Source organism: Lampris incognitus, chromosome 18 (assembly GCF_029633865.1).
Source record: "Lampris incognitus isolate fLamInc1 chromosome 18, fLamInc1.hap2, whole genome shotgun sequence".
NCBI classification, from domain to species: domain Eukaryota; kingdom Metazoa; phylum Chordata; class Actinopteri; order Lampriformes; family Lampridae; genus Lampris; species Lampris incognitus.
The window spans coordinates 32371047-32398484 of NC_079228.1; the positions used below are offsets into that span (position 1 = coordinate 32371047).

Below are 27438 nucleotides of genomic sequence, written 5' to 3' on the forward strand. Positions count from 1 at the left end.
TGTAATAATACGCACTTGGTTGGCTGCTTAAATCTCCTTTGTGCTTTTTGTTAAAAATTGAATAAAGTTATCAATATCATTTGAGATACGCCAAAGAAAAAAAAAAGCCTGTTTTACCATTTTGTCTTTATTCGATAACCAAAATGGACATCCTACACTGAACACACAATGCAAGTAACAATACAAAATCTACAAAATGATACCGTGACAGTTTTTTCTTTGTTCAACAGATAACAGAACAGTATAAATGGATACAATACTGTGGTTTGTTTTGTTTTTTTTAGATTTTTTCTACATTTGGCACTTTGACCACAAGATGCTATCGAATGAAATGCGGGACTGAATTACTTGATTAACTATCTGATGGAGAAAAGCCCAGAAAACCCTGGGACAGCTGTTACTGTCTCACACACACACACACACACACACACACACACACACACACACAACTTATCCAATTACATTCATCCATTTTGTGAATGTTTCTCTAGAGTGTTGACCAATCAGCCATGACGGCGAACACTGAGGTGTAGAATAGGCAGCTAGCGGGCGGGAATGAAGAATAACATGAATAGTCTTGCAAAAAAATAAAAATAAAAAAAATCTTCAGCCAAATATGAGGGAAAATAAAATAATCGCTGCAGCTACCCACTTCCTACATCTTAGACAATTCTTAAAGACGGGTCAGACTGTGCTCTGTCACGACTGTCACGTGAGGGTGCCTTTAAATCTCTGCCACGTACTTTAAACCCGTCTGTAATCTCCACCGTCCAGTTAGCAACCAGGTTACCATACGATCTGCAAACATGCTTGCACCCCAGTGCTCATCTACACCGGGTGAGGGGGGAGGGGGGGGTGCAACGTCGTCGTCGACCCATTACCAAATGATATTGTCTCAAAAACTTTAGCAGTCTATTCCATTGCCTGCCTACACAGGGATCTCTGGTTCGAGTCCCCGTGTTACCGCCGGCTTGGTCGGGCGTCCCTCCAGACATGGTTGGCCGTGTCTGCGGCTGGGAAGCAGGATGTAGGTAAGTGTCCTGGTCGCTGCACTAGCGCCTCCTCTGCTCAGTCAGGGCGCCTGTTCGGGGGGGGGGGACAGCATGATCCTCCCACGCGCCAAGTCCCCTGGTGAAACTCCTCACTGTCAGGTGAAAAGAAGCGGCTGGCGACTCCACATGTATGGGAGGAGGCATGTGGTGGTCTGCAGCCCTCCCCGGATCGGCAGAGGGGGTGGAGCGGCGAGGAGTGGGGTAACTGGCTGGATACAACGGGGCGGCGTCCATGAGCTATTTTTTGCCCTTCCCGAGCGGAAGCGGAAGCTTCGCAGCAAATGGAGGTCAGACATCGGATGCACCAGACTGCATTAGAAGTAAGCAGTTTGTTGTAATTTTCTTCGTTTTTTGAGTAATTTAATATCATCAGATATATGGCAGCATATACGAGCTGGTGCTGTAAACACAGCCACGCAGTACTGTCTAATGTGCTCCGCATGTCTGACTTCCTGTGACGCGTCCATAGCGACAGCGATGATGTGACATCCCTCGGACGCTGCCCCATCGGGGAGAAAAGGGGGGGGGGGGGACTTGAGATCCGCTGGAATTTGATTAGCATTTGGACAATGCATATGCTACTTAGAGAGGCAGACTGCTGACGCACAGTAGAAGCACAGTAAAGTACAAACTCAAAACGACGGCTGCGATTTACTGGCTGTGGAGGATGAAGGATCGATCTCTGGGGTCCGCTGGTGAAGCGAGGGTCTCTTCTTATAGTCAGAAAGGAGAAGGGGCTGTATTCACTGCACGCAGCAGTGGATATAATTTATGCATAGCAATTTCTGTGGTCCTTTCTTTACTCCCTCCGAAACGAATCTAGCATAAATATGAGTATATACTGTACACTTTTTTTTTTTATCATGTTAATCAAGTAAAAGAAAAACAAAAAGTATCACATTCAAATAACTTAGATGTCAAAAACCTTAAAGTGAATCTCTTTCATTGTGGCAAATCATCACAATGTTCTCACAGAGTAAAATAATATATAGGAATATCATCTAGATACGTCATCTACCTCATTTTGCTCATATACTCCTTGAACCACAAGCGAGGGAAGATGATCACAGCTCCGTCTGTCCGGATGCGAGTTCGTCAAGTTCACGTATGCGTCAGTACGGCGGATTTGTCGGTTCCTGTCGGTGTGTGCGTTCTGTGTGAAGCATGTGCGTCGCCCGTGGGCACACACCTCGGCACCACAAGTCCTTTCCCAGGAACAATCCGTGGAATCGGTCTCCAAGAACGGTCCCATGAAGGAATCAAGACAGGAAACGGTACCGATTTGATGTAACATTCCTCCAAAATGCATCTATCAATAAACGTTTGATGATTTTTTTGTTTTCCTTAAAATCCTTTTTTTTTTTTATATGGAGTAACACTACTCTTCCGAGACCTCCCGGTGAGGATCTCTGAACATTTAAAACTGCTGACTCGCATACTTCATTACATCCAGTGTTAGCATGGAGTTAGATTGCAGAAGCGCTACAGTGACTTCACCTACTCAATACTCTGCAAAAAAAAAAAAAATACACACAAAAAAAAAAGGGGGGAAAAACACTGCCCACCATCTGCGGGAGGGATCATAAGTGAAGTGAGTGCGCATCAATCTCTTGTACTCAGAAGCAACTTTAAAAAAAAGGGAAAAAAACAAAACAAAAACAACAATAAAATGTCAAACAAATTAAATGCAATAAAAGAACAGAGAACTTGGTTTCGGCTCTATGTCGAGGTGGCTGACAATACCTCGCACATCTGTGGGATCTGCACAACAAGCCCTGCAAAACGGAGAGAGCCCGGTTGGATTCGGTGTCGGAAAAAAAAAGTCTTTTGCGGGTCTTTAGTCCTTCGTGTCGTTGTGTAGTGGATCATATCGTTGTTGTGCGTTGTCGGCTGATGGAGCTTTTGACCGGGCATAGAGAGGCACACGCGCGTGTGCGTGTCAACGGTTGTACATACTATAGGCCGGGCTTGGTACCTGTAGTATGTACAAGAACACCCTGACGTCGCTTGTTTTTTTTTTGTTTTTTTTGTGCACGTGTGTGTCTCATTGCGTGGGCCTCACTTTGCAAACAGTGCCAATCCTTCCACACGAGGCTGTCAGATGTCGACAATCACCACCGGGTCAACCGAGAGAGATCTGAAGATTAGTCAAAAGAAAACGAAACTGCAGTGGGGAAAAAAAAAAGTCCTGCTGTCTACTGCCCAGCGCTGCTGGGGTCGCACTGCAGGAGCCTCACGATGGAGGGGTCGTTCTTCGCTCCCTCCACAAACTCCTCCAGCGAGAGTTTCCCTGAGAGAGAGAAAAGAGGGAGAAAGGACAATTTTGAGTGATTTACAGTTTATTTTCTTCTCATTACAGTTGATTAGAATAAGCCAAGGCTCATCTCAAATATGTCGACACAGCGTTTACGAAGACAAACTGGGAGGAAGACTGTCTCCAAAACAGACTTCTGATGACAGCAAATGTATTTTTCATCCATCCATTATCCAAACCGCTTCTCCTGCTCTCAGGGACGCGGGGATGCTGGAGCCTATCCCAGGAGTCATTGGGCGGCAGGCGGGGAGACACCCTGGACAGGCCGCCAGGCCATCACAGGGCCGACAAACACACACACACACACACATTCACACCTAGGGACAATTTAGTACGGCCGATTCACCTGACCTACACGTCTTTGGACTGTGGGAGGAAACGGGAGCCCCCGGAGGAAACCCACGCAGACACGGGGAGAACAAGCAAACTCCACACAGAGGACGACCCGGGACGACCCGCAAGGTTGGACTATCCCGGGGCTCGAACCCAGGACCTTCTTGCTGTGAGGCGGCTGCACTAACCACCGCGCCACCATGCCGCCTCAAACGTATTTTAAAATAGTAAAATCCTGTTTATATCTGTGTGCGTTTGGTTGCTTTGTACATTAATGCTGACTGACTGGACTGATTGCAGACTGACTCTAACCCGGTGTTCAGATGGCTATCAACCCTGCGGCACCATATAGTCACAGCAGAAGTTTAAACTAGATTAAATGGCACAACTTGTTGGAAGAGGGATTCACATCGAGCATCCATTTGGAGTCCAGAAAGCCCATCTCTATGCAGGGTTTAAACTTGAGTCTTGGACCTTCGACTACTCGGCCGTTCTGGTGTCGCGGCTGAAGTGCATTGCGGTGATAGCACACCGGGAAAAAGAAAAAAGTGTAGCCAATGTTTTTTAATGCAAAAAAAAGCAACAAGGGGTCTGTGGTGCACACGCTTGATTTTTCTGAGAACCGATAACTGGTTGCCGGAGCTGTCAACAATGTAAAAAAAAAGAAAAAAAAAAGACCAAAGATAAATAAACAATTACTGCAGATGCGAGGAAACACAAAAAAATCGCCACAATAAAGCCTGGAACAATGTGATAGTAAAAAATAAAGAAAAAGTAATTTATTTCATAGTGCACAACACAAAGGTGCAAGTGGAATAATAATATAATATTACGATAATATTATTAATAATAATAATATAATGCATAATAATACTATATAGTATATAGTATATATATATATAGAGAGAGAGAGAGCGAGAATATATACACATTTTAGCTGGTTATTTATGATGTTTGGACTATTAGGTTGAGCCAGCCTCGCTCCTGCAGTGTGTGGAGTCTTCTGAGTCCATCCGTTAACCATGTGAGCCATAGAAAACAGAGGCCAAATAAATAAATAAAACCGCAAAGATTTGATGTCTTTACAGATGCCAGGGTTTCATTGCACGGTGATAGCACATGGGCGTTTCTTACCATCCCGATTCATGTCCATCTGCCTGAAGATCTTGTCTGTGCGCTTCTCGGGTGTGGATTCATCCTCCGGCATCTTCATCACCGAGGAAACCATCTTGTAGATCGCCTGGACACAGAGGAAAAGACAACAAGGGGACTTTAGACATACAGTCATACCATACAGTTCGGCATTAATCCAAAACGATCGCCGTAGTAAACAACTGAAGTTGAAATACAATGTGTCGACTTTTGTCAAAGAAAAATATATCAGGGTGTCCAGGTAGCGTAGCGGTCTATTCCGTTGTCTACCAACACAGAGATCGCCAGTTCGAATCCCCGTGTTAACTCCGGCTTGGTCGGGTGTCCCTACAGACACAATTAGCCGTGTCTGCGGGTGGGAAGCTGGATGTGGGCATGTGTCCGGGCCGCTGCTCTAGCGCCTCCTCTGGTCGGTCGGGGCACCTTTTCAGGGGGGAGGGGGAACTGGGGGGGAATAGCGTGATCCTCCCACGCGCTACGTCCCCCTGGTGAAACTCCTCACTGTCAGGTGAAAAGAAGCAGCTGGCGACTCCACGTGTATCAGAGGAGACATGTGGTAGTCTGCAGCCCTCCCCGGATCGGCAGAGGGGGTGGAGCAGCGACCGGGGCGGCTCAGAAGAGTGGGGTAATTGACCGGATATAATTGGGGAGAAAAAAAGGGGGGAAATCCAATAAATAAATAAATAAATAAATAAATTTTTGCACACACACACATACATATATATATATATATGTTTCATTAATGCACTTAATTGTAAGTGGAAAATGGTCATTTCCATTACTGATCATTTCCAATTCCCCTTCCGCCCCGTGAGGATCTGTGTTTTCTTCTCCGTCGGGTAAATGCAGCTGATAACAACGCCGCACCACATCAACGGGGCTTTAAAAAAAAATAAAATCCTCAGCCACACACAGCCGCCTCCGACAACTGTCTCACAAGATGTATTATCCTTCTTCCACAGAGCGCACCGGCAGCGTGTGCTTCCGCGTCTAACAAAAAAACCCCAATAATAAAAGAGTGTGGTAAGAAACAGGTGATGCCGCCGTCACGAACAATGTGGGGCTCTGCAAACACGCACCTGACGACAATCCCCCGCAGTCCTGTTTCTCTTTCCTTTGTTCTCCTTCTCAAGGTATTTACCTCCACTCCCTTTTCAGCCTCCTCACACTCAAATGATTTTTCTATTTCCATCTCCATGCCTCTTATCTCCATCACACGCATGCACGCACACACACGCATACACACACACAGTGTGTTGTTTCCAGTAAAGCGAACTATAAAGGTTATATTTTAGACGGCGCGGTGCCGCTGATCAACGGTCAAATGTTTACATCCCAAATCAACTCCATTCTGAAGACAAGGGCGTAAATAAATACTCAAAAAAATGCACAAATACGACACAAAGACACAAAAGCACAAAGACGTCTGGATATCACAGAGTCGTAGAAGGAGACGACGTTCTCCTGTACAGTCAATTTAGTTCACGTATGCACTCTGTGATGTATGATGTCACAGCATGTTGTAAAGGACTGGGAGGTATGATGTGTGCTCGGGCAACCAGGTAGCATAGCGCTCTATTCCGTTGCCTACCAACACGGGGAACGTCGGTTCGAATCCCTGTGTTATCTCCGGCTTGGTCTGGCATCCCTACAGACATAATTGGCCGTGTCTGCGGGTGGGAAGCCGGATGTGGGTATGAGTCCTGGTCGCTGCCCTAGCGCCTCCTCTGGTAGGTCAGGGCACCTGTTCGGGGGGGGGGACTGGGGGGAATAGCGTGATCCTCCCACGCGCTACGTCCCCCTGGTGAAACTCCTCACTATCAGGTGAAAAGAAGCAGCTGGCGACTCCACATGTATCGGAGGAGGAGGCATGTGGTAGTCTGCAGCCCTCCCCGGATCGGCAGAGGGGGCGGAGCAGTGATCGGGACGGCTCAGAAGAGTGGGGTAATCGACCGAAGAAAAAGGGGTTAAAAAATATTTAAAAAAATATATATATAGGGTTTGCACGGGTGTGTTCGTGTATCTGCGTGTGTGTGTGTGTGTCATACAAACACAAAACGCATTAGTATTTGGTGTATTAGTATTTGGTCTGAGAGACACTACATGCGAGTCTGGGGCTCAGTGCTGTGCTGCTTAAGATGAGGATCCGAGGGAAGTCACCCGCTTTAAAGTGACTCAGGAGCTGCTGAGGACCCGAGGGAGAACTCCTGCTTGAATGGCAAAGTTGGCTGATGGCACCGAGTCAAATAAATGAGGATCTGAGGCAGGCTCGCTGAAATCCATCACAGCCAAGTCGTGACATATGAGAGAATTGGCTAGTTTTCTAAAATTACACAGTGGCTGGTTTTCAGCTCTGGGGACTGGAGTGGTGCAGAACAGAAGCAGATGGAGAGATGATGCAGCAGCTGGTGTGGACGGCTGAGCAAAATTGAGCTCAAGTGAAGAAACACTTGTAGGTCATTGGCCGCTGGAAGACAGACGAGAGAGAGAGACAGAGAGAGACAGACAGACAGACAGACAGAGAGAGAGACAGACAGAGGAAAAACACTAAAAAAGCACAGATAGGAAAAGGTGTGGAAGGGTCGATTAAGGAGTCAGAGCAAAAATAAGAGTGACAGAAAAAAAGAAAGAAAAACATTGACGCAACTGAAAAAAAAACAGTAAAAGGAAGAAAGGGGGCGGAAGGAAGAAAGAGAATAAAAGGAAAAGCGAGAGTGAAAGACAATTAGAAGGGAGGGAGGGAAAGAAGAAAGAGGCAAAATAGCAAAAGAAAGAGGAAAACCTTTCTTCTTGAAGGCCCATCTCAATCTATTAAAGTGTTCTCTGGCTGCACTTTGCAGTGAATACAAATTGACGCCAGTAACTACTGTGCCCTTACTCAACCAAACCCCGTTATTACTGACTGGTGTTTACTACCGAGCCCTTTTCTGCTTGCACCTGACAACATAATTTGCCTGTTTTCTGACTTGCAGCAACGCTCGTCTTTCTTTTGTTACTTTGATTCTCCTGCTCACCGACTCTGGATGCTCTTAGGCGCCCCGACACGACATTTTCTCAACTTCACATGCACTCTTGGCTATGATATATGATTACTATGGAGCAAATGCACGACATCTACTACTACTCAATATAGTACTGCCATGATGTCATTACTATGGAGCAAATGTACTACTTTTGAATTTTTGGACTGTGTTGCACTGACTGGACTGTGTTGTTAATTGTTTTGTGTTTTTTTTTGTACTTTGTTCTCTGTGTTTTTGTATGTTTTTGGTGGTGTCGTTTTTGGGAAATTTGGGATGTGTGTTTCTGTCTTTTGTGTTGCACTGCTGTGGGCTGGGGGAATCTGAATTTTGTTTCTTTTGTGTGCGCAAGTACATGAAAGAAATGACAATAAATTGTTTCTGATTCCTGATACTTCCACTACTTTATTTAGTATTACGACTATATAACTACGTAGTACTCTATGATGCCAGTTGGTAACGTTCAGTTTTTTTCTGCTAACTGCTGACTCTCTTGTAAGTCACTTCAGATAATAGCGTCTGCTAAGTGAGTAAATCCACAGACAGACAGACAGACAGACGGACACACAGACACACAGACAGGCATACAGAAAGAAACAAAAGAAAGAACGCAAAGGACACTAACAGGAAGGAAAAACCCAAATTGTACACCGACAGAACCAAACCCATGGTGAACCCACCGTTACAATCTCCAGCATCTCGGCCTTGCTGATGTACCCGTTCCCGTCCAGGTCGTACATGCTGAAGGCCCACTTCAGCTTCTGGTCCAGCCGGCCGCGCGACGTCACGCTCAGCGCGATGATGAACTCCCTGAAGTCTATGGTGCCGTCTCCGTTGGCATCGAACGTGCGGAAGACGTGCTCGGCGAACTTGGAGGCATCGCCGTAAGGGAAGAAGTTGCCGTAGATCTTCTTGAACTCTTCCATGGAGAGCGCGCCGCTGGGGCAGTCCCGCAGGAAGCCCTTGTACCACTCGGTGATCTCATGCTCGGTGAAGTCCGTGTTCTCCACCAGGTCCTGCATCATCTCGGGACGGAGCTTGCTGTTCTGCTTACCCATGGCTGCTGCTTCTGCTGATGGTGGTGGTGGTGATGTGAAGTCGCTGGTGCTTCAGACTGTGAGAGAGAGAGAGAGAGAGAGAGAGAGAGAGAGAGAGAGAGAGAGAGAGAGAGAGAGAGAGAGAGAGAGAGAGAGAGAGAGAGAGAGAGAGAGAAAACATGTTAGGAAATAATGCATGACCTTGCGGCTCCTGGCTTTAAGTAATAATTCACATATTTTACACTCACCACTCATGTGGTGCATTGGCAGGCTTCATTTTCACAGTCATCCATCTTTTTCTTTATACAGGACACACAACTCTGTTTTGCCGTCTACAGTTCAATGCAATTGATGCAGGACAAATCCATGATCCTCGTTTAGTGTTAAAAAACCACTCCACAATGTCTCAGGTATAACAGGTAGCGAATTTGAGTGGTGATTTTAAAATGTTCATTAGTTTTCATTGCTAAATTCCCTCTTGGTGTTTGCTCTGCTGTACTGTGGCAGTGACCCCTGCTGATAATCTCCCGTAGGCTGCGTTGTAGGAAGTAAGGCAGTAGGAAACGATCATAACTGACGGTAAAAACAACAACGTCTTTTAAATGACCACTCGAAGTCGCTATAATAGACTGCTGTAGCGTCGTGTTGGCTTTGGCTGAACCGTGGAGTTGTTTTTTTATTTTTATTTTTGTACTGAATGAGTACTGTGGATTTGTACCCAGTTGATTACATTGAGCTGTGGATGGCAAGCTGGAGCGGCATGTCCAGTATGAAGAAAATGATGGATGGCTGTGGAAATGAAGCCCATCTGTGTAATACATGAGCGGTGACTATAACACAGGAACACAGTTAAAAAAAAATGCCCGACTACTCCTTTAAGTGCCAGTGAGAATGTGGCCTCTCTTATTTCGAGATGTGAAGCACCTCATGAACCTGGCATCTAACTCACAAACTGATACTTAGTCTCAAGTTTAGCTGTAGGCACCATCCATGTAGACTGGTTGACTCACAATCTCTCCAAAAAATGTTGTGAGTGCATTTAAAGATATATATGCTGCTGTAGGACATCAAAGATTGAGTTTTTTTTTTTTAAGTAACATAAGAATCCTCACTGGTTAGAAAATTGCCGCTTTTCGGGGCATCTGAGTAGCATAGTGGTCTATTCCGTTGCCTTCCAACACAGGGAAGGTGGTTTGAATCCCCGTGTTGCCTCCGGCTTGGTCGGGCATCCCTACAGACACGATTGGCTGTGTCTGCGGGTGGGAAGCCAGATGTGGGCATGTGTCCTGGTTGTTGCAGTAGTGCCTCCTCTGGTTGGTTGGGGCGCCTGTTCGGGGGGGGGGGATAGCATGATCCTCCCATGTGCTACATCACCCTGGCGAAACTCCTCACTGTCAGGTGAAAAGAATCGGCTGGCGACTCCACATGTATCAGAGGAGGCCTGTGGCAGTCTGCAGCCCTCCCCGGATCAGCAGAGGGGGTGGAGCAGCGGCCGGGACGACTCGGGAGAGTTGGGTAATTGGCCAAATACAATTGGGGAGAAAAGGGGGGGGGGGTTGCTGCTTTTTTTTTCTGCACCCCCACCATTCTTCTCTATTAGTCTCTCTTCTGTTCTATCGCTTGGCCCATGCGGTTTCATCCGAGGTAGGACTTCACAGAAACACCATTGACAGAGATTCAAGCACGACTTGCTCCATCAATTTTAACGTCCCCTAACAAATCAATCTTTTGATAAAAAGCTTCAAGTGTTTCTGACGTTTCCGCTTAATTTTCTGGGTCGCTGGTTTGTTTGAAAAAACCCGATTCAGATGAGCAAACTTTAGCGCTGTTGAACCGCTTGCAAAAGCCTCTATTTTACATCAGTGTGAAGCATCCGATCAAGATATGATGTAAGTAATATGCAATGTTAGCTACTAAATTGAAAGTGGCCAGTCAATACTAGACCTACTCCCCACCACAAACTTATGAATGATCCCGTATTGTTCTCTCCCCAACCAAGTCGCACAACAGTTGTGTTTTGCATCTGTGATATTGTGCGTTTCCTTGTTCCTCCATTTTGTCTTGCCTGTCTCTCTTGATGAACTTGCCTGCATCGTCTCAGTTCTGTCTAACGGCAAGGGTCTGCGACCGTCTGATGTTGTGGTTCTGCATTCAAACTGTTCGTTGTGTTTCAACAAAACCAGAGTCAGGAGGTGGTATGAAATGAAAAGAAGACAGGGAGACGGCAGAGCGTGTGGTCTCCCACAGATGCAGCGTTTCAGAACGGTGTTTCGGAGGAGACACTCGCTCACGCTCATTCTCTCTGCAAAGGTTAAAAAGGGAAAATGTTTTCACAGTGGCAAACTACTTCAAATAGACGACCACACCCAGACTTGGCGCGCACACACGCACAACACACATACACACACCAAATGTCAACCCAAGCTGCCATAAGCACACAGCTCACATCTGCTCACCATCCCGAGTGATGGTGTATGCACGTGTGCATGTTTTTGCAGATGCATCTTCCACTTCCTGCAGAAACCCTCAGACGCACACCTTGCCTTACGTTCCCACATGCAGTGCACTTGATAATCAAGACAGCTTGTTGACCTAGTTTGACTTTTTTGATAAGACTATGAAACGATGTTCTGCCAGAAAGACACAATGGCAAAAAAAAATAAAATAATCAGTCCTCATCTCAAGAGCCCTACGTGTCCATTGTGTGCTCATCGCACACATCATCTGAACATAGAGTCGGTCGAGCATTTGGAAACAGCAGACGCCAAAGCTAAAGCTAGCACGCGTCCTACAACATCTCAAAGAGTCGGTCCTCACATGCCAGTTTTGATATAGGAGCCTTTAAACCGCGGATGGGGGTCGAATCAATGCAAAGTCACGATGGTAAGCCGTGACAACTTCAGTACTGCAGCATTTCCTCCGAATCTCAGTGCTGAAGCACAACACATAGAAGCGGTGAAGAGGTTTGACGTGATGACTTCTGCAGTTTTTTCCCCTACTGTACATAAGATGAGACTGAGCAAACAGCGGTATTCATAACATTCTGATATTTGAAAAATTGCACACACACACAAAAAAAAACCCAGCATGTAAATATTGTTGTAATGTTGAACTGGAGAGGCAGCTGCCCATTCCCAGCCTTACTTTACACAGGTCCACCATCTAACCCTCCACATCGAGCTGCCTGTGCAACTCTCTCTCTCTCTCGATCAGCAGCTTCTCAGCATACAGACAGACAGAAGCTCCCCAGAAAAGCTGTTCTAAGCTTAGAAAGGGATAATGACAGATAGGACCAGGGAGGTCAGATCAGGCCAACACAAAGTACAGAACAGGCGGCCTCTTCCGAAGCGGCGTGACAAAAAAGAAGAAGAAAAAGCAAGTCCCATCTATTTACAGCCCGGTCGGCATTGTCTTACTTCATTAGCTCTTAAAAGAACTGACATTAACAATAAACGAGGTTTATTGAGAGTTCATAGACACATCCAACTGAAGCGTGCTACTGCCTTGTGAGAGCGATTATCTTCTAAACTCATTAGTAGAATTTGATGCTAAATTAAGCCTGTAGGCCCAATCGCGTGACCCTTCACTTTTCATGACCGGTGCTTTTTGACGTGTATACTGACTCTGCATAGGTAATAGTGCTGGGCAATATGGCAAATATTATTATCACAATATTCATAGGGATTTCATTAGATTATATTGACACACATAACGACATCTGCTTACATGTGCAAAAATAACATGTTTAACAATCCGACGCGGGTCCATTCACACTGAATTGGTAATGTAAAGTATAATATCAATCAAACCAAACAATAATCCCTCAAAATGTCCCAGACCCCATTTTGTGAGAAATTTTAGATGACTGATTCTCATTCTCATTACTCTGCACAACAAAACTGTATCACCGTGTGAAAATATCTGAAAGACGATAAACGAGGGTAGCGTAGTGGTCTATTCCGTCGCCTACCAACACGGGGATCGCTGGTTCAAATCCCCGTGTTACCTCCGGCTTGGTTGGGCGTCCCTATAGACACAATTGGCCGTGTCAGCGGGTGGGAAGCCGGATGTTGGTATGTGCCCTAGCCGCTGCACTAGCGCCATCTCTGGTCAGTCGGGTAGCCTGTTTGGGGGGGGGACTGGGGGCAATAGCGTGTTCCTCCCATGTGCTACATCCCCCTGGTGAAACTCCTCGCTGTCAGGTGAAAAGAAGCGGCTGGCGACTCCACATGTACCGGAGGAGGAATTGTTGCCCTACGATGTGATATCATTGTTGGTTTTGAATGTAGAAACACATTCCTGTTCGCCTTCGCTCATTCAGAGAGCGTCTGATCCGTTGCCCTGTCGGTATTCAGCTAGCTGGGCTGCCATTGTGTTTACTTGGTTGTTAATATGGGTACTAAACCAGAAATGCCCTGGTCTTGCCAGGAACAAGGATGTCGGCGTTAAGACCGTCCTAATGAAGCTGCATGACGTGGTACTTAAGTGATAAACAGAAAGCACTTGGACAAAGCCACACCAACCAGTCAGACTGCCATACTGGACGGTGATGGATTAATAATCAAAAAACAAAACTGTACTGAATTACACTTGTAACACACCAGCTACCGAATAGAAACCAGGCTACAAAAGATCATTCTGACACGTTGATGAATTTCTTTGTTATGGTCCGGTTGGTAATAGAGAATATGAATTTGAGAGGGCTTTTTTTTTCTTTTTTGCAAGTTGATGAATAAAAATTAAAAAAATCAAAAAGACAACCTTCACATACATCATTATTCATTCTTTTAAAAAGGACCATTAGATGTAATTTTCTTCCTCACACACACTCTCTCTCTCTCGCTCGCTATCTCTCCCTCTCTCTCCAGAAGCCAAATATAGAAGACGGCTATAATATTTTTAATGAACTCTGAGTAAACAATGGGCTTTGCAGAGGCGACAACAGGGGCTAAATGAGCTCCCCGCTGTTAGGTACACTTCCGTTGCACCGCGGTGCTGCAGGACAGATTAACACCTGTTCACACACGGTGGTCAGGCCCGGAACAATGTGAATCACCAGCTGCACAGAGGGGGCCCTGCTGGGAGCGTTTGAGCCACAACGTGAAGGTATGATGTGCGTCCTCATATGAGAAAGAGACAAAACGTCTAGCCCCCCCCCCCCCGGGCGGGTGGGGGATCCATTTGGACAGAATATCAGCATCTGTTAATATCAGCTTGGTGAGTTTGCACAATCAAGGGACTTGACTGTGTGGGATGCTCACATTAACCACACAGGCCATGAATGACGTATGAAGAGGAATGCAGCAAATTAAAGTGTCTTCTGTGAAGAATGCAAAGTACAAGAAAAAAAATCCAGCTGGTTCACAAATGGAGAAGGAATATGTGGTGGGTCTGTGGAGCTTATCAGTAATCGCACATGGAAATATCACATTGGTAATAAATACTATACTGACATGAATAATACACTTGTGGGGAATAGCATTCTGACTGGGGGATTTTAAATACTGAACAAAGCTGAATACTGAATAGTAGTTGTGCAGTTTATCACAAGATGGACTATGCAGCCAGCCCAAGGGAAGTACAACAGAAATATTGCATATGGAACAAGGTGACACAATCAATATGGTAAATCTGTTAACTAGTTGACGCAACTTTATGATCGTCACCTAATGACAATATCGAAAGACAACTAATTTCATCTAAAACGTCTGCCGATGGGACAGCAAGCAAGGCAGATACATTCTGTCTGCCATGATTTTTCCCCCCATGGAGATTACCCCAACTTCCGCTACGTAAGGTTCGGTTCTCAAACCTGTCAAGGCACCAAAGCAGAACTGGCTCGGCGGCAGCATCATCATCATCCTCGGCGGTCACTTGGGGTCGAGTATGATTGTCCTTCCCCTGGGTCCTCAGGTGGGCGATTCTGGAGCTGCATAACGGGAGGATGCCTGCGCGTGACAGATTTTTACATGAAGTGGCTGAGGTGCCTGCAGCCACCACATGGTCCTTGGCAGGGGGTGGCCAGAGTCCAATGGCATGGAGAACCAAGACGATTGGGAACCACCCTCTGTTGCAGCCTTCATCCACCTTCACTGCTGTTGTGGCCTGGAGACATCTTCCGCCAGTTCCGCCGTTTAGGTCTTTGTTGGAGCACACTTCGTGTGGAACCTTCCCCTTGACCAATCCACCTTGGGTGACCCAACCAGGAGCCAAGCTCTGGACGGCATAGCTCTTGGGATAATCGGTACATGCAAGCTTCTCCACCACGGCAAGGTAGTGATCCAGGAGAAGACCAGCATCACAAGTGTGATGCAGAATGTACTGTAGCTCCGGTGTGGTGCCGAAAACTGATTGCTGGTGCGCAGTCTGTTAAATCTGTATCAGTTTATATAGTTACATATTCAGTTTTTATATTCATTTAAATATGTGTTAACAAGGTCTTGCCTTTAAAATTTAGATCATTTTGAGGCAGAAACAATCTTTCAGTCACAAGGAAGGCGCTGCAATCACTTTTTGGCAAGTACAAAAGTGCATTTTATGGGTTGTATTTCCCCTTTAAATGGTATTTCAACTGGTAAAAAGGGCTGGGTGAGCTATAATCTTTCAAATAAAACCCTCATGAACGAAATCAAGTCATTTTGAGGCAGAAACAACCTTTCTGTAACAAGGTAGGAGCTGCAATCACTTTTTGGCAAGTGGAAACCATCTGTCGACCCAAATGGGGCTTTTCCCCTCTTTCTACTGCGGCATTCAACATATCTGCATTTGGGCTTCAATCAGCCAGACAACCAAACTACGTCATCCTGCTAGCGACCGCTCACTTCATTCAGAAATTTGTCTTTTGACTGATGGCCCCTGTTATCTGAATCTGCATTTTAATTGCCTAATGAATTGCGGAGAGTTTCCATGATCACTGAGTCTGTGTTTCCACAGTGAACTAATCAGTAAGACCCTGTAATCATTCCTGTTTGTTGGCAGCATGCGGGGGGGGGGGGGCAAATTGAAATCCATCACTAAGTGTGGGGTGGCTCGCATCCAATGCGTATTACTTTGCATATACTTGCTTGGGAATGACATATTACAATATTACCTTCTGCAAAGAGTAATGGGTTGTATAATTGGTTTTGTTTCGAGACACATTTGTAACCATGGCGACTCTTTCTAACAGGGCTCGGTTGGTCACTTATCAAATCAGTGAAGCAAAAAGCAAATTTGACTAAAAATGTTTTTTCTTCCTTCTTGGCTCAAAAATGAAAGGTGAATATTTGTTAGGAAAAAGGTTAAGCCAGGTGAACACTTGCCGTCTGTCCTTTTGCCGTCTGGATTAGTGACAAACCGGCCATTGGGCCTTGTGAAGAGAAATTATTTGTATGTTAGTCTTGTTGTGATTTACAGGGCATTGTGCTAATTCTGAATGTTGTAACTCTATGGATGTGCGCCCCAGCTTAGGCGTTTATACCTCATTTTCTACCCGTCTCTAAAATGTCTTGATTCATTGTCGTCAAATATTTATTTTATTTCTTTTTTTTGATTTGCACTTATCTCTGTCTGGCTTAGTCTGTGCCTCCGAAGTTTCTTCGATGAAAATATAACGGTACTATTACATTATCATGCTCTGTTTTCACAGCTGACAACCTATTAGTATGTACAGCTCTTGTAGTATACATTTCTCCAGTATACATCTACTATTCATCTGCGAGTATACATCTCCCTAGTATACATCTCTCTAGTATACATCTCTCTCGTACACATCTCTAATATACATCTCCCTAGTATACATCTCTCTAGTATACATCTCTGCTTCCCTTCTGCATCTTTCTTGTGTCTTTTGGTCACTCTCTCCGTCTCTCTATCGATCATCTCAAAGTTGGAGATCTTGGCTCATGAACCAGACATTCTTCCAGTGTGCCAAGACAACACACCTCACCCCACTCCCCGAGCGTATCGAGGCTCATTTGGTGTTCTGAGAACAAATGTTTGGATGAGAGATCAAGAGCCTCTGAACATCCCCGGGACCGCTCAGCCTAAGGACTTGGCTATTTCTGGGACCTGTAGGCTTCAAGATCATTGCCAACAATTAACCTTTAAGGCTCTTACCTACTGCTGCCAGCAGGCCGGTGACAGCACCGTTACATAACTGACCGAAGATGAGCGATAGCCGGCCGGGTCACGTGGTCAAGCAAAGGTCTTCGTCCGCCACCGGTGACAACTGTACCCTCCTTAAAAGGTCACGGAAGGCAAGCGACCCAGCGGGCGGGAATAAGACTTTCTGAGCGTGTCTGAGATGGGGCAAAGGTATGACATACAGTAGGTGGACAGATCCAGCGGTAAACCTGTTCAGGTATTAGCCGGGTGGGAACACACTGCCACTCTCACTGAGACAACACACCTGTTGAGACTACACGGCAAGTAAACACTGTTTACAAGATCAACCTGCTGAGATGTTAATATCTTATGCCGACTTTGTCACAAGTGCGGACAGTTGTGAGGCCAAGCCTAAACCCCCCAACTCAACAACGACACCAACTACCAATGTATATTATACGACTTTAAAGCCCTTCGGGACTACTTTCTGATTTTGGGCTACACAAATAAACTTGACTTGATAATGTAATAGGCTTCGTGTAAGCCTTGCTACGACTGCCAAAAAACAGTTGAGACTACTTATTATTCTATTTATTTTGTTTTGTACTCTACTGAAAAACAAATACTGGTGTGTGATATACCAGTGACACCAACTGGAGAAGGGCCGATTCTTGGGCACGTCTGGCAGTTGTCAGGAGCCCAGTTTTCCCTTTGTGTTTCTGCAAATTGCATTGTGACGTTCAATCATTTTATTCATCAGCTGTCAGGCACAGACAAATCGGAGCCAGGGACTACAACTCGTGTTATTTTCAGCTCCTAAAAAGCAACCAGTTCAAAAATTTTAAAAGGGGATCTTGTTTTCATTTCCAGAATGTGTGAAGTTTATCCATTCACTACATGACAGGTTCATTAAAATCATGCGGATCAACAACCGCAGCACCAGAAACATCATCCCTAATCAGCCAGCGTTTGCAGAAAATAATTGCTTTTCAGATTATAGGGAAACAACATCATTCTCTTGTCTAACATTGACAGGGAAAGCCAACGGTTCTTTGTGTTGGAGTAAACAGGACCAAATCCAAAATTACTACAATGGACTTGGCAAGTTAGACCTTCACAATGCTACAGTGCGACGGCAGATTAAATTTGATTCGGTCTTAGCTGAATGAATTGAGGGCCCTCCGCGAGGGCCGCCATTCATCCCAGGACATCTCGTGGCCCATTTATGTAACAGGCAGAGGTCTCCGTTTATATCCTGCAGGTAAGGCTTAGCTGAAGAGTACCTCAGATAATCTGAAGGGCAAGAACAGAGTGTGAAGGAGAGAGAGAGAGCGAGCGAGAGAGAGCGAGCGAGCGAGAGTGACACGATGAATGGGATGAATAACAGAGGCCGGCTCGTGGACAGTGAGCTTCTGTTTGTCATGCATGAATGATGCATTCATAATGAAATGCGATACACCTGCGGCCAGGTTGCAAGAGTTGAGAGCGTTCATTCATGACCCAACAGCAGTGAGCAAATACAAAACTCTGAAGATCAGCTACCTCCGACAATTCACCGGCAGGACAAAGTGGAGTGGCCACTTTTCATACGATAGCATGTTTAAAATCTAATGACACACAGACAGGACCGCTTTATTCTTATTTCAAATGAGGGGAGCTCAAACCATGCTTCACCACACACACATGCACACACACAAAACATTGGGCCTTGCAGAGGCACAGGCGCTCCTCATACTCCGTTTCACTTAATTCAATTAGTGACTAGTAATTAAATTTCTATCTTCCACAACGGGGATGCTTCTCTGTGAACACAAGCCTAGAGCTTTGCATGAGCACACACTTCAATTACCACATTAGGATGTTTCACAGCCATTTTCTTCACTTTTCTTTGACTCATTTCCGGATCAAAAATCAAAAATAATCCCCCCCCCCCAAAACAAATTTCATCGCGAGCCATTTTGTTTTGTTAACGTTCCGTTTGTTAGCGTTTTCTGCTCGGTGGAGCCAATTTCGCCGACGTTGCCGTGACACACTCGAGTGGCTCTTGAGTTTCCGAGGAATTGAACAGTTCAAATAGCGGATCCGAAAAGGGAGGGAAATGTTGGACTACGTTCAGCTGGCTCCGGTTGGCAGAGCCGCAACACGACATAACAACATTTCTTATTCTTCAATTGTTACTTTCAAATGTCACATCCTCTTTTGTCAACATGTTCAGTCGAGCTACTGAAGGGCGCTGACACTTTGAACGCCTATTCACAAATATCCTTCTCCCCATGGTGCAGAATGGTGCAATGTAAGAACTGGGGAAAAAAGGAAAAAAAACTTTTAGGGTGGAAAACAGTCTGCAAATACTTGTAAAATGCTAAAACTTATCAGAGGACCCTACCATTCATGGCTCTTTTTCTCCAAAACCTGCTTTCTTTCTCTACCCTGTCTGAAGAATACAACAGTTTTTGGCATTCCTGATAAAGGTATTTAGGTTGGTTATACACAAAGCAATGCCAGAATTTCAGCCCGCATACTGTGTTTTCAAATCTGCCTTACGGTGACTCAAACCTATCCGGCGACATTACTTTTGTCATCGTTACTTTCATCGACAACTCTTACAAACCACCCCCCCCCCCAGCGTCATCCTGTTACCGTGACTTTGTGAAACATGTGCCAAGGTCGAGGCATATTTCACATCGCCACCAAAACCCCGCCGAGCCGTGGCCGTAACTTCTGGAGCGCCTTGATGCTCACGTTACACGAGTCCTGGCTCGGGCCGCTCGCTGAAGCTAGCCCTCCGTTTGAACATCTGACTGCAACCCAATCTCTCGTGCAATTCGGTAAGGTCAGGGTTTTTGCACTGTTGGTCCACCCTATACTATGCCAGACAAGGACCCCCTCCCAAAACCCTCCTCAGCTCCTGGGCAGCTTTGATGCGAGATTTCGTTCCGTCTCTCTCGTACACTTGATTTGAAGCGTAAATCGTGGCAGCATCCCTTGAACTCAGTTTAAAGTCCTCTCATTCCCACGACTCACTGTCCAAATGCAGCCTTAACAATAACCGCCGCAGCTTAATATTACACACACGTAGATACGCTGCAGTTCTAGCACTCAATATTGGCCTTTCATTACTTTTAGCACCAGCAATGCACTGAGTGTGTGTGTACGGGGGGGTTGAGGTGCCGGGGGCTAAGGTTTTGGGGCTGTAAAAACTCTTTCGATGCAAACAACAACCACTTGTACAGTTTTCCTATCCAAAGGAGGCAGACATAAATGTGTTTGATACACATTAAAGCCTACAAGGAAAGTTTCCTCTTTGGGAACGCTCTCAAATCACCACCTTTCAGTGCTGAGGAAGCACTACAGCTTCCCATGACTCTGGTGGTTAAAAAAAAAAAAAAAAAAAAACAAGAAACAAACAAAACACACAAAAAACCCCCCCACGTTTTCCATTGACGTCATGGTCCTGACAGCCAGTTTTGTGCAAACAGGTCTATCACCGCCATCTCTTATTTTGATAGACACTGATGCAACTTCCAAACTGTAATTTCTTGGAAGTGAGCAGTCCCCCGGCCTAACTGCCTGTACAAAAATGTCTGGTTGTGTCTCCCATTAGTAAAATAAAGCACTCTCACATATCTGTTAGAGTTCAGAGGTGACGCACATGAACTTAAAACACATTTATTATGTGACCCACGGTTTCTTTTCTTGTCTTTTTAAATGTTTGGGGAAAATCCCATTTATCCACGGTTTGACTAAACCGAGGTAGCGACATAATCATAATGCAGCACACATTAGCGTCCACTGTCGGTCGGTGAGCTTCATACGTCAATTCTCTGCAGAAAAACCACAATGAGACCATTATGAGAAAATGCATGAGAGCAAGATGAAAAATGTCAGTAAAAAGTGAAGCAAGGCGGCTTGCAAACGCCGACAGAACGGCCGAGGAATGGACAAGAAACAAATGCACATATACCACACACACACACAACACATAAGAAGTACATACATGTAAACAACACACACACACACTCGCTCTAAAATGCGACAGATTGAGCGAGGAGATGTAAGTGCTGTTAAGTCTGCGGTAAATGCTGCAATGTGCTCGTGTTCCCTGAGGAGCCGCAAAACCCTCCTGTCAAGAGGAGACCAGAGATGGTTCATGCAAAAAAAGTCTATTCGCTCAATGAACTAAGCACTGTCACTCATGTCTGTCCTCCCTGTCTGCCATGACCTCAACGTGAACTCAGAGCATCTATGACATCTTTCTAATCAAAAAAAAAAAATGTCTATAAGAAGCCTGTTTCTTTTTTCTTTCTTTCTCTGGCTGACTGACTGTTTCATCTCAGTCTCGCCAATGGCACTTCCTCCGCTGCTTTTTCACCTACTCCATTTCTCTTTTTATCCTGTTCTTCATCTCTCCCACCGCCTTCCTCTTCTACTCTCCCAGATCCGTCTCTCCTCCTCTTTTTTCTTCCTCCTAAAAGCATGCACCCATTTCAAAAAGGGGCGCAGGCTGTGTGCAGACATGCCTAACTACAAGGGATGCAGCCTCTGCGGTCGGTCTGAGCCAAAAAAGAAGCACACAAAACTCCCACGCAACCGAAAATAGAGCCAAGTTCAAATATAGCGCGCGCCCCGTTGCCATTCAGCATCTTGAAGTGTTTGGAGGGACGGTCTGACACCAAGGGGGCTATTATCGTCCGACTCCACCCATGCCTGATCACCTCCGCGGGTCTTTGAATTCTCATGACATGTTTTCCGTTTGTGGCCTAAAGCACGAGGAGGCTCAGCTGAAGACTGAACCCGTGTTGCTTTTGCAGAAAATGTCTACCCCCACCCCCCACCACCCAACCTCCCCCCTGGGCTGACTGGTCATCCATGCATTAAGCACTGGATTTGCAAGATGGAAATCAATTTTGTTTACACCTCACACAGCAGAACAGCGAGTTAAAAAAAAGAAGGCAAAAACCATTAACGACCATCACAAGTCATATGCCACAAGCTGGTTAACTGGTACTGTGTCTGGTACATATGAAAGCCCCCCCCCCCCCACACACACACACACTGGGTAGTTATCTTCAAACAAACAGTCCTGATGGTTAAAACCCACTTGGCCAAGTAAATATATCTCAGTGAATTTTGAAAGTTAAGGCTGCCCATTGATGGACGGGGGGGGGGGTGTTGTTGTTGTTTTTAAATCCTGGCTGTTGCTCCACAATGTTCAATTTTAAAGTCCCCTCGTCTGTAATGCACACTAATGAGAAATAACTCATCAGCATGGTACTCTTGTTTCATTATGAGGGAAACAATTACAGCGCTATTACAGAGCTATTAAACGGTTACACTGAATGGATTTCCCCCCTTGGCGATAAGCAGAGGCAGACACATTTGCACACACTGACAGAGAGACAGAGACGGACGGAGACAGAGAGAGAGAGGGGGGGAGAGGGGTGGGGGGGTACTAAAAGAAAGCATAGACGCAAAGCGAGAAAGGGCAAAAGAGAGAGTGGAGGGGCCAATAACGGAGTGAAAGAGCAAAAGAAAGTGAGAGCAACGATGAGACGAAAACGAAACGGTGCAGGCGACGACCAAGTTTCAGCTCACTCGTCTGAGGGAAATAATCAATCAAAACGATCAACATGTCGGGCATTTTTCCCCACTGCGTGAAATGGAACTGTAATAGCCAAGGTCGGCTGCAACCGATTATATGGGGTACATCTTCTAAAGGGGATACAACATTTGGCAGAACCCCTTTCCGTCCTCTGCAGCCACATAATCCCATGGCACACATGTGCCCTCGCTGCTCCAATCCAAAACCCGACTCAGGTGTCTTTGCTGAAACAAGATCCCCTCGGTCTGACTGCCACATCCGTGTGCGCGTGTGTTTAGTGTGCAAGAGGCTCTTATCCACTTCCTGTTTTTATCCCCCTATAAGTAAGCATCAAATTCCATCCGAACACCACTCGCGGGAGTTTGTTTAGCACAGACACGAAGACGCCTCATCCTATTAAGAGATATCAGGGAGGCTTTACTCCTCCGGGCATCCCCGTGTTTTACAGCCGGACCTGCCCTGCTCTGCCACAGCGTAGCCGACCCCGGTTCAAAATCAGACACCCGTACGAGGGAAAAGTTATGGGAGGGAATTTGCTACCGGACGACATCGCGGGCGACAGCTTAGCACGCTTGTTCCGGTTAGCAAATGTGCGATAAAACAATCACTTCAAAGGCGCCATCTCACCTGGGCACGAGAACGAAGTGCATACAGGAAGCACAGAATAAAAAGAGGGGGGGGGAGGTGACAGGCGCGTATATATCCTAATATATCTTACCTCGCCTGTAAGTTGCTGTGCTGCAGGGATGTTCCTCGGGGGTTTTAATAGTCCATTACCTTGTCCTCTGCCCGAGTGCGAAGTTTAGCTTGAAACGGCAACAGGTCTCAGCAGCGCTGTGGAGGAGGACTCCGACCGCTTCCACTTACAACTCCACAAGGATCCCCCCGCACTGCGAGCCGGCAGCTAAGCCCGGAGCGGCGAGGCCCCGCCCCCGCCGTGACGTCAAAGCCCGGACCACGTGGTATGGCGTTGGCCAATAAGATCCTCCGCGTTGTTCTGGGCCCCAAGAAGCCCGGTGCTTGGGTCCTAAACTGTACAAAAAAACAAAACAAAACAAAAAACACACGGGACTGTTGGATAAACACACACAGAAATGGCCAAAACTTTGTTTAACTGCCCATTGAAATGTTAATAAACAATATTCTATGTCAACCATTAACAAGATTATAAATGAAAAAGAGGTTGCTGTTAAGGTAATGAGATCATGATGCATGCTGCATTAGCCATCTTTCATGCATTTTGCGTGTTGTTTTAACCGCTAAGACGGAACCAAACCAATTCAAAGCGCTTCGTTTCTCCCCGCTCTTCTTTACGTGCCTATATTCCTTACAAAGTCTTAGCTTCCTTTTACACATAGCAACCCCTCGTTAAACGTCTCGTAAGGCAGCATAATAACATAATGAGATTAACGAGCATAAGAGGGAAAAACAAGTGCAAGCATTTAATAGTATAAGAGCACTTGTAAATCTTGCATGATAGTGATGACACAGATTGATGATAATAACCATGCATAGGCCAGGAACAGGTGTTCTGAGGCACATTGGCCGCCATGCTTTGTCTAAGGTGATTAGTGGAGTCAAAGCCCCAGGGCTTATTCAGCTTGTGTCCCAGGGACGGTTTTCTTAATGGCCTTATAAAGTACACTCACAACCCCTCCCTCCCACTGAGTCAGCAAAAATCCTGCACATGTTGTCAGCCCCAACAGATAACTACCACTATGCACACTCGTGATGTTTCACTGCAACCACGAACTCAAGAGACCATTTCTAATCATTTCAAATGTATTGTGGCTCCATGCACGGCATGCAGGACAATACAAGGCACTGGAAGAAAATCTAAGAGGCTGTCCCGTTGATCATCTTTAATTAAGCCTCGCACCAATAGGTTACTTTACGTTTTCTGGAACCTTATGCAGAGATTCAGTGAGTAGTGAGCTGTGCTTCATTTTGAAAACAGATTCTCTGATACACACCAGTCTGCAACCCATCTCATGGGCCTAGGCAACATCTCCAAGGATTCATGTGTGCGTGCATGCAGGGCAGACAAGGTGCCCGAGTCAGTGTGAGCAGTTTGGTGTTTAAAGCTCTGCTTGCATGCAGCCATAACTTAACCTTGTGAGGCTGCTGTGTTGAACCCCTGGCCTTTTTCCAGTAGGCTACATTGTTATCACTCACAACAGAAGTCGCTGCCTGAAAGCTCATCACTCCATTTGACCCTGAGGGAGAGTCTCTGAGTACTGTCGAGCTAACCTCTGACTAATAGGTTTGCATAACATTGATCTGACGGGCTCTCCGATAAAGAGGACCCCCCCCCACACACACACACACACACTCACACACAGACGCTAAGGCCTGGTTTGTCACAGCTCAAACAGTCAAGAGGCTTTAAACGGGACAGCCACCTTCTAAATCAGCCAGCCCATGTCTCTACAAGGGCTCAATCACTTCTTACTGATTATCTGTTACCTAACCAGATGGACACAACCTTGAGCTGTCCTGCAGCTAATAAGTGAGGAGACACAGTCCAAACACGTTAGCTGCGCTGTGCCAGTGATTCCCTGGCATGATCAAGTGCCACCGTGCAAAACTTTGTTTTCCCTGCACTTAGATGCCACAGACGTGCTCACGGAGAAACTTTATCGTTTAACTCCCAATGCAATGAAAATGTATGAAAGATCATTCAGAAAAATGTTTGCAGATGCATGTTGGATATCGTTTACTCTAACCAACTACATCATAAGATATATGAGTTTTGGTTTTCCGAGATGGCGTGTTTGTAATGAATCTTTGCCCGATCGTTTATTTTCATTTTGTCTGCAACAGTGTGATCCAGTGTGACGTGGCACTACTCCAGGATATCTCCGAAAATCAGCAACACACAAAACTTGACTTGGCCGCCACTGATTTGACAGACAATGAATGGGTCGTTTGACACCGTGTGGCCCCTCAATAGCCATCCATATTGTTTTCAGCTGACTTGCTGCATCGTTTACATCAGTTCACATCACAAGCGGTAAATTGATAACCACCCTGACTGTCTTATCCAGCAGGTGGATTTAGTCAGACCCAGAGCGTGTTGAGAGTTGCGTGTTGAGCTGCTTGAGCACCACTTCAATTCAGTTCGATTCCGCTTTAATGGCATTATAATGTGCTGGGTACGCGTACAACGAAAAGTGGACTGTGATCACCCAGACGGTGGCAAAGTACAAAGAGAAGTGCTGTGCATACATTAAATACATTGGAATACATCACGGGGCGTGCGGGTGGTGTAGCGGTCTATTCTGTTGCCTTCCAACACGGGGATCGCCGGTTCGAATCCCCGTGTTACCTCCGGCTTGGTCGGGCGTCCCTACAGACACAATTGGCCGCGTCTGCTGGTGGGAAGCCGGATGTGGGTATGTGTCCGGATCGCTGCACTAGCGCCTCCTCTGGTTGGTTGGGGCGCCTGTTCGGGGGGGGACTGGGGGGGAATAGCGTGATCCTCCCACGTGCTACATCCCCCTGGTGAAACTCCTCACTGTCAGGTGAAAAGAAGCGGCTGGCGACTCCACATGTATGGGAGGAGGCCTGTGGTAGTCTGCAGTCCTCCCTGGATCGGCAGAGGGGGTGGAGCAGAGACCGGGACGGCTCGGAAGAGTGGGGCAATTGGCCGGGTACATCCATCCATCCATTATCCAAACCGCTTATCCTGCTGTCAGGGTCGCGGGGATGCTGGAACCTATCCCAGCAGTCAACTGAGCGGCAGGCGGGGGGGGGGGGGACACCCTGGACAAGCCGCCAGTCCAACACACACACACACACACACACACACACACACACACACACACTTATAGGGACAATTTTAGTAAGGCCGATTCACCTGACTTGCAAATCTTTGGACTGTGGGAGGAAACCAGGGCACCCCGGTGAAACCCACTGGCCGGGTACAACTGGGGAGAAAAGGGGAGGGGCATAAATGAATGAAGGAATAACTAAATAGGATCCCGTGTGGCAATACATCTTAAAGGTGCAATCTGACTTCCCTCGCTATGTAATCCATTTGAGACGTGATAACAATGTGGCGACTCTGCTGGACAGACAACCAACATTACAGCAGAACCATGTCCCAGTATGGTTGGCTGCAGGAGGGGGAGAGAACTAGACCTGTTGCATCTGATTTCCAGGGGCTACAAACAAGGTGTGACAGCCATTGTGGCCTGCGTGCCATCAGCTCACCGGCATGGTTGCCATTCTTCTAACAATGGCACCAAAGCCGATGCAGGCAGTCTAACGCATCACAGACGTCGTGGAAATATATGGTAATATCGTTCTACAGCAATACCGTTGTTCGTCTGGCGGAGGCATGGCCATGTTGGCCTCACGTTTCAGTCTTCTTTACTGCTGGAGACGTTTCCAACACGCTCGTGTTTGCCGCTGCGCCAGTTGGTGGCTGCGACCGACCAAAACACGCCTGCAGCAGCAGCAGCAGCATACAGGCACCGTACCGTCTCCAGCCATGGCAAGGATGCTGGTTACTATTACGTAACCCGACTCCATGGGCCAGATGGAGTCGGGTTACATAATGTGATATTAAGTAATATAAACTTAAGGGATATACGTTGCGGATTTCGTCTACATAATAATAACTGCAAAATACAATACATTTAAATATAAATACAATAGAACGACAATGAGTGGCAAACATGGCAGACGAGAGGCAATGCAAGCGGATGCATAGCACCACCAGGTAGACCCAGGGAGGTGCGTGTGTGTGTGTGTGTGTGTGTGCGTGTGTTAGTGTTTGTGTGTAACCTGAGTCTTTAAAACCGAAACCAAAAGATTGAACTGGACTGATAAAAGCCAC

The 27438-nt window shown here is 46.2% G+C and overlaps 2 protein-coding genes across 2 annotated transcripts in view; one reads left to right on the forward strand and one right to left on the reverse strand.

Annotated features, from left to right (window-relative positions):
* Window positions 1-122: 122 nt before the first annotated feature.
* Window positions 123-23452, reverse strand: LOC130128199 (neurocalcin-delta B). Its single transcript, XM_056297821.1, has 4 exons — window positions 23314-23452; window positions 8552-8985; window positions 4834-4939; window positions 123-3342 (listed from the first exon to the last, which is right to left on the reverse strand). The coding sequence occupies exons 2-4, from the start codon at window positions 8927-8929 to the stop codon at window positions 3248-3250; spliced, it is 579 nt and encodes a 192-aa protein (XP_056153796.1). The 5' UTR covers window positions 8930-8985; window positions 23314-23452; the 3' UTR covers window positions 123-3247.
* Window positions 23453-27277: 3825 nt separating this feature from the next.
* The window catches only part of zgc:136493 (uncharacterized protein LOC692276 homolog), a 6902-nt gene continuing 6741 nt past the window's right edge, over window positions 27278-27438 (forward strand). Inside the window, exon 1 of the mRNA XM_056298032.1 lies at window positions 27278-27321. Within this exon, the coding sequence (XP_056154007.1) occupies window positions 27278-27321 (44 nt within the window). The remainder of the gene's footprint in view (window positions 27322-27438) is intronic.

What these genes read in the sequence shown, in the direction of transcription:
- LOC130128199 (XM_056297821.1), bottom strand. Translation starts at nt 8,929, where the DNA reads ATGGGTAAGCAGAACAGCAAGCTCCGTCCCGAGATGATGCAGGACCTG. An exon ending in AGATGCTGGAGATTGTAACG is followed by an intron (nt 4,940 to 8,551) that starts GTGGGTTCACCA and finishes CTCTGTGTCCAG; the next exon opens with GCGATCTACAAGATGGTTTC. An exon ending in GATGGACATGAATCGGGATG is followed by an intron (nt 3,343 to 4,833) that starts GTAAGAAACGCC and finishes TCTCTCTCTCAG; the next exon opens with GGAAACTCTCGCTGGAGGAG.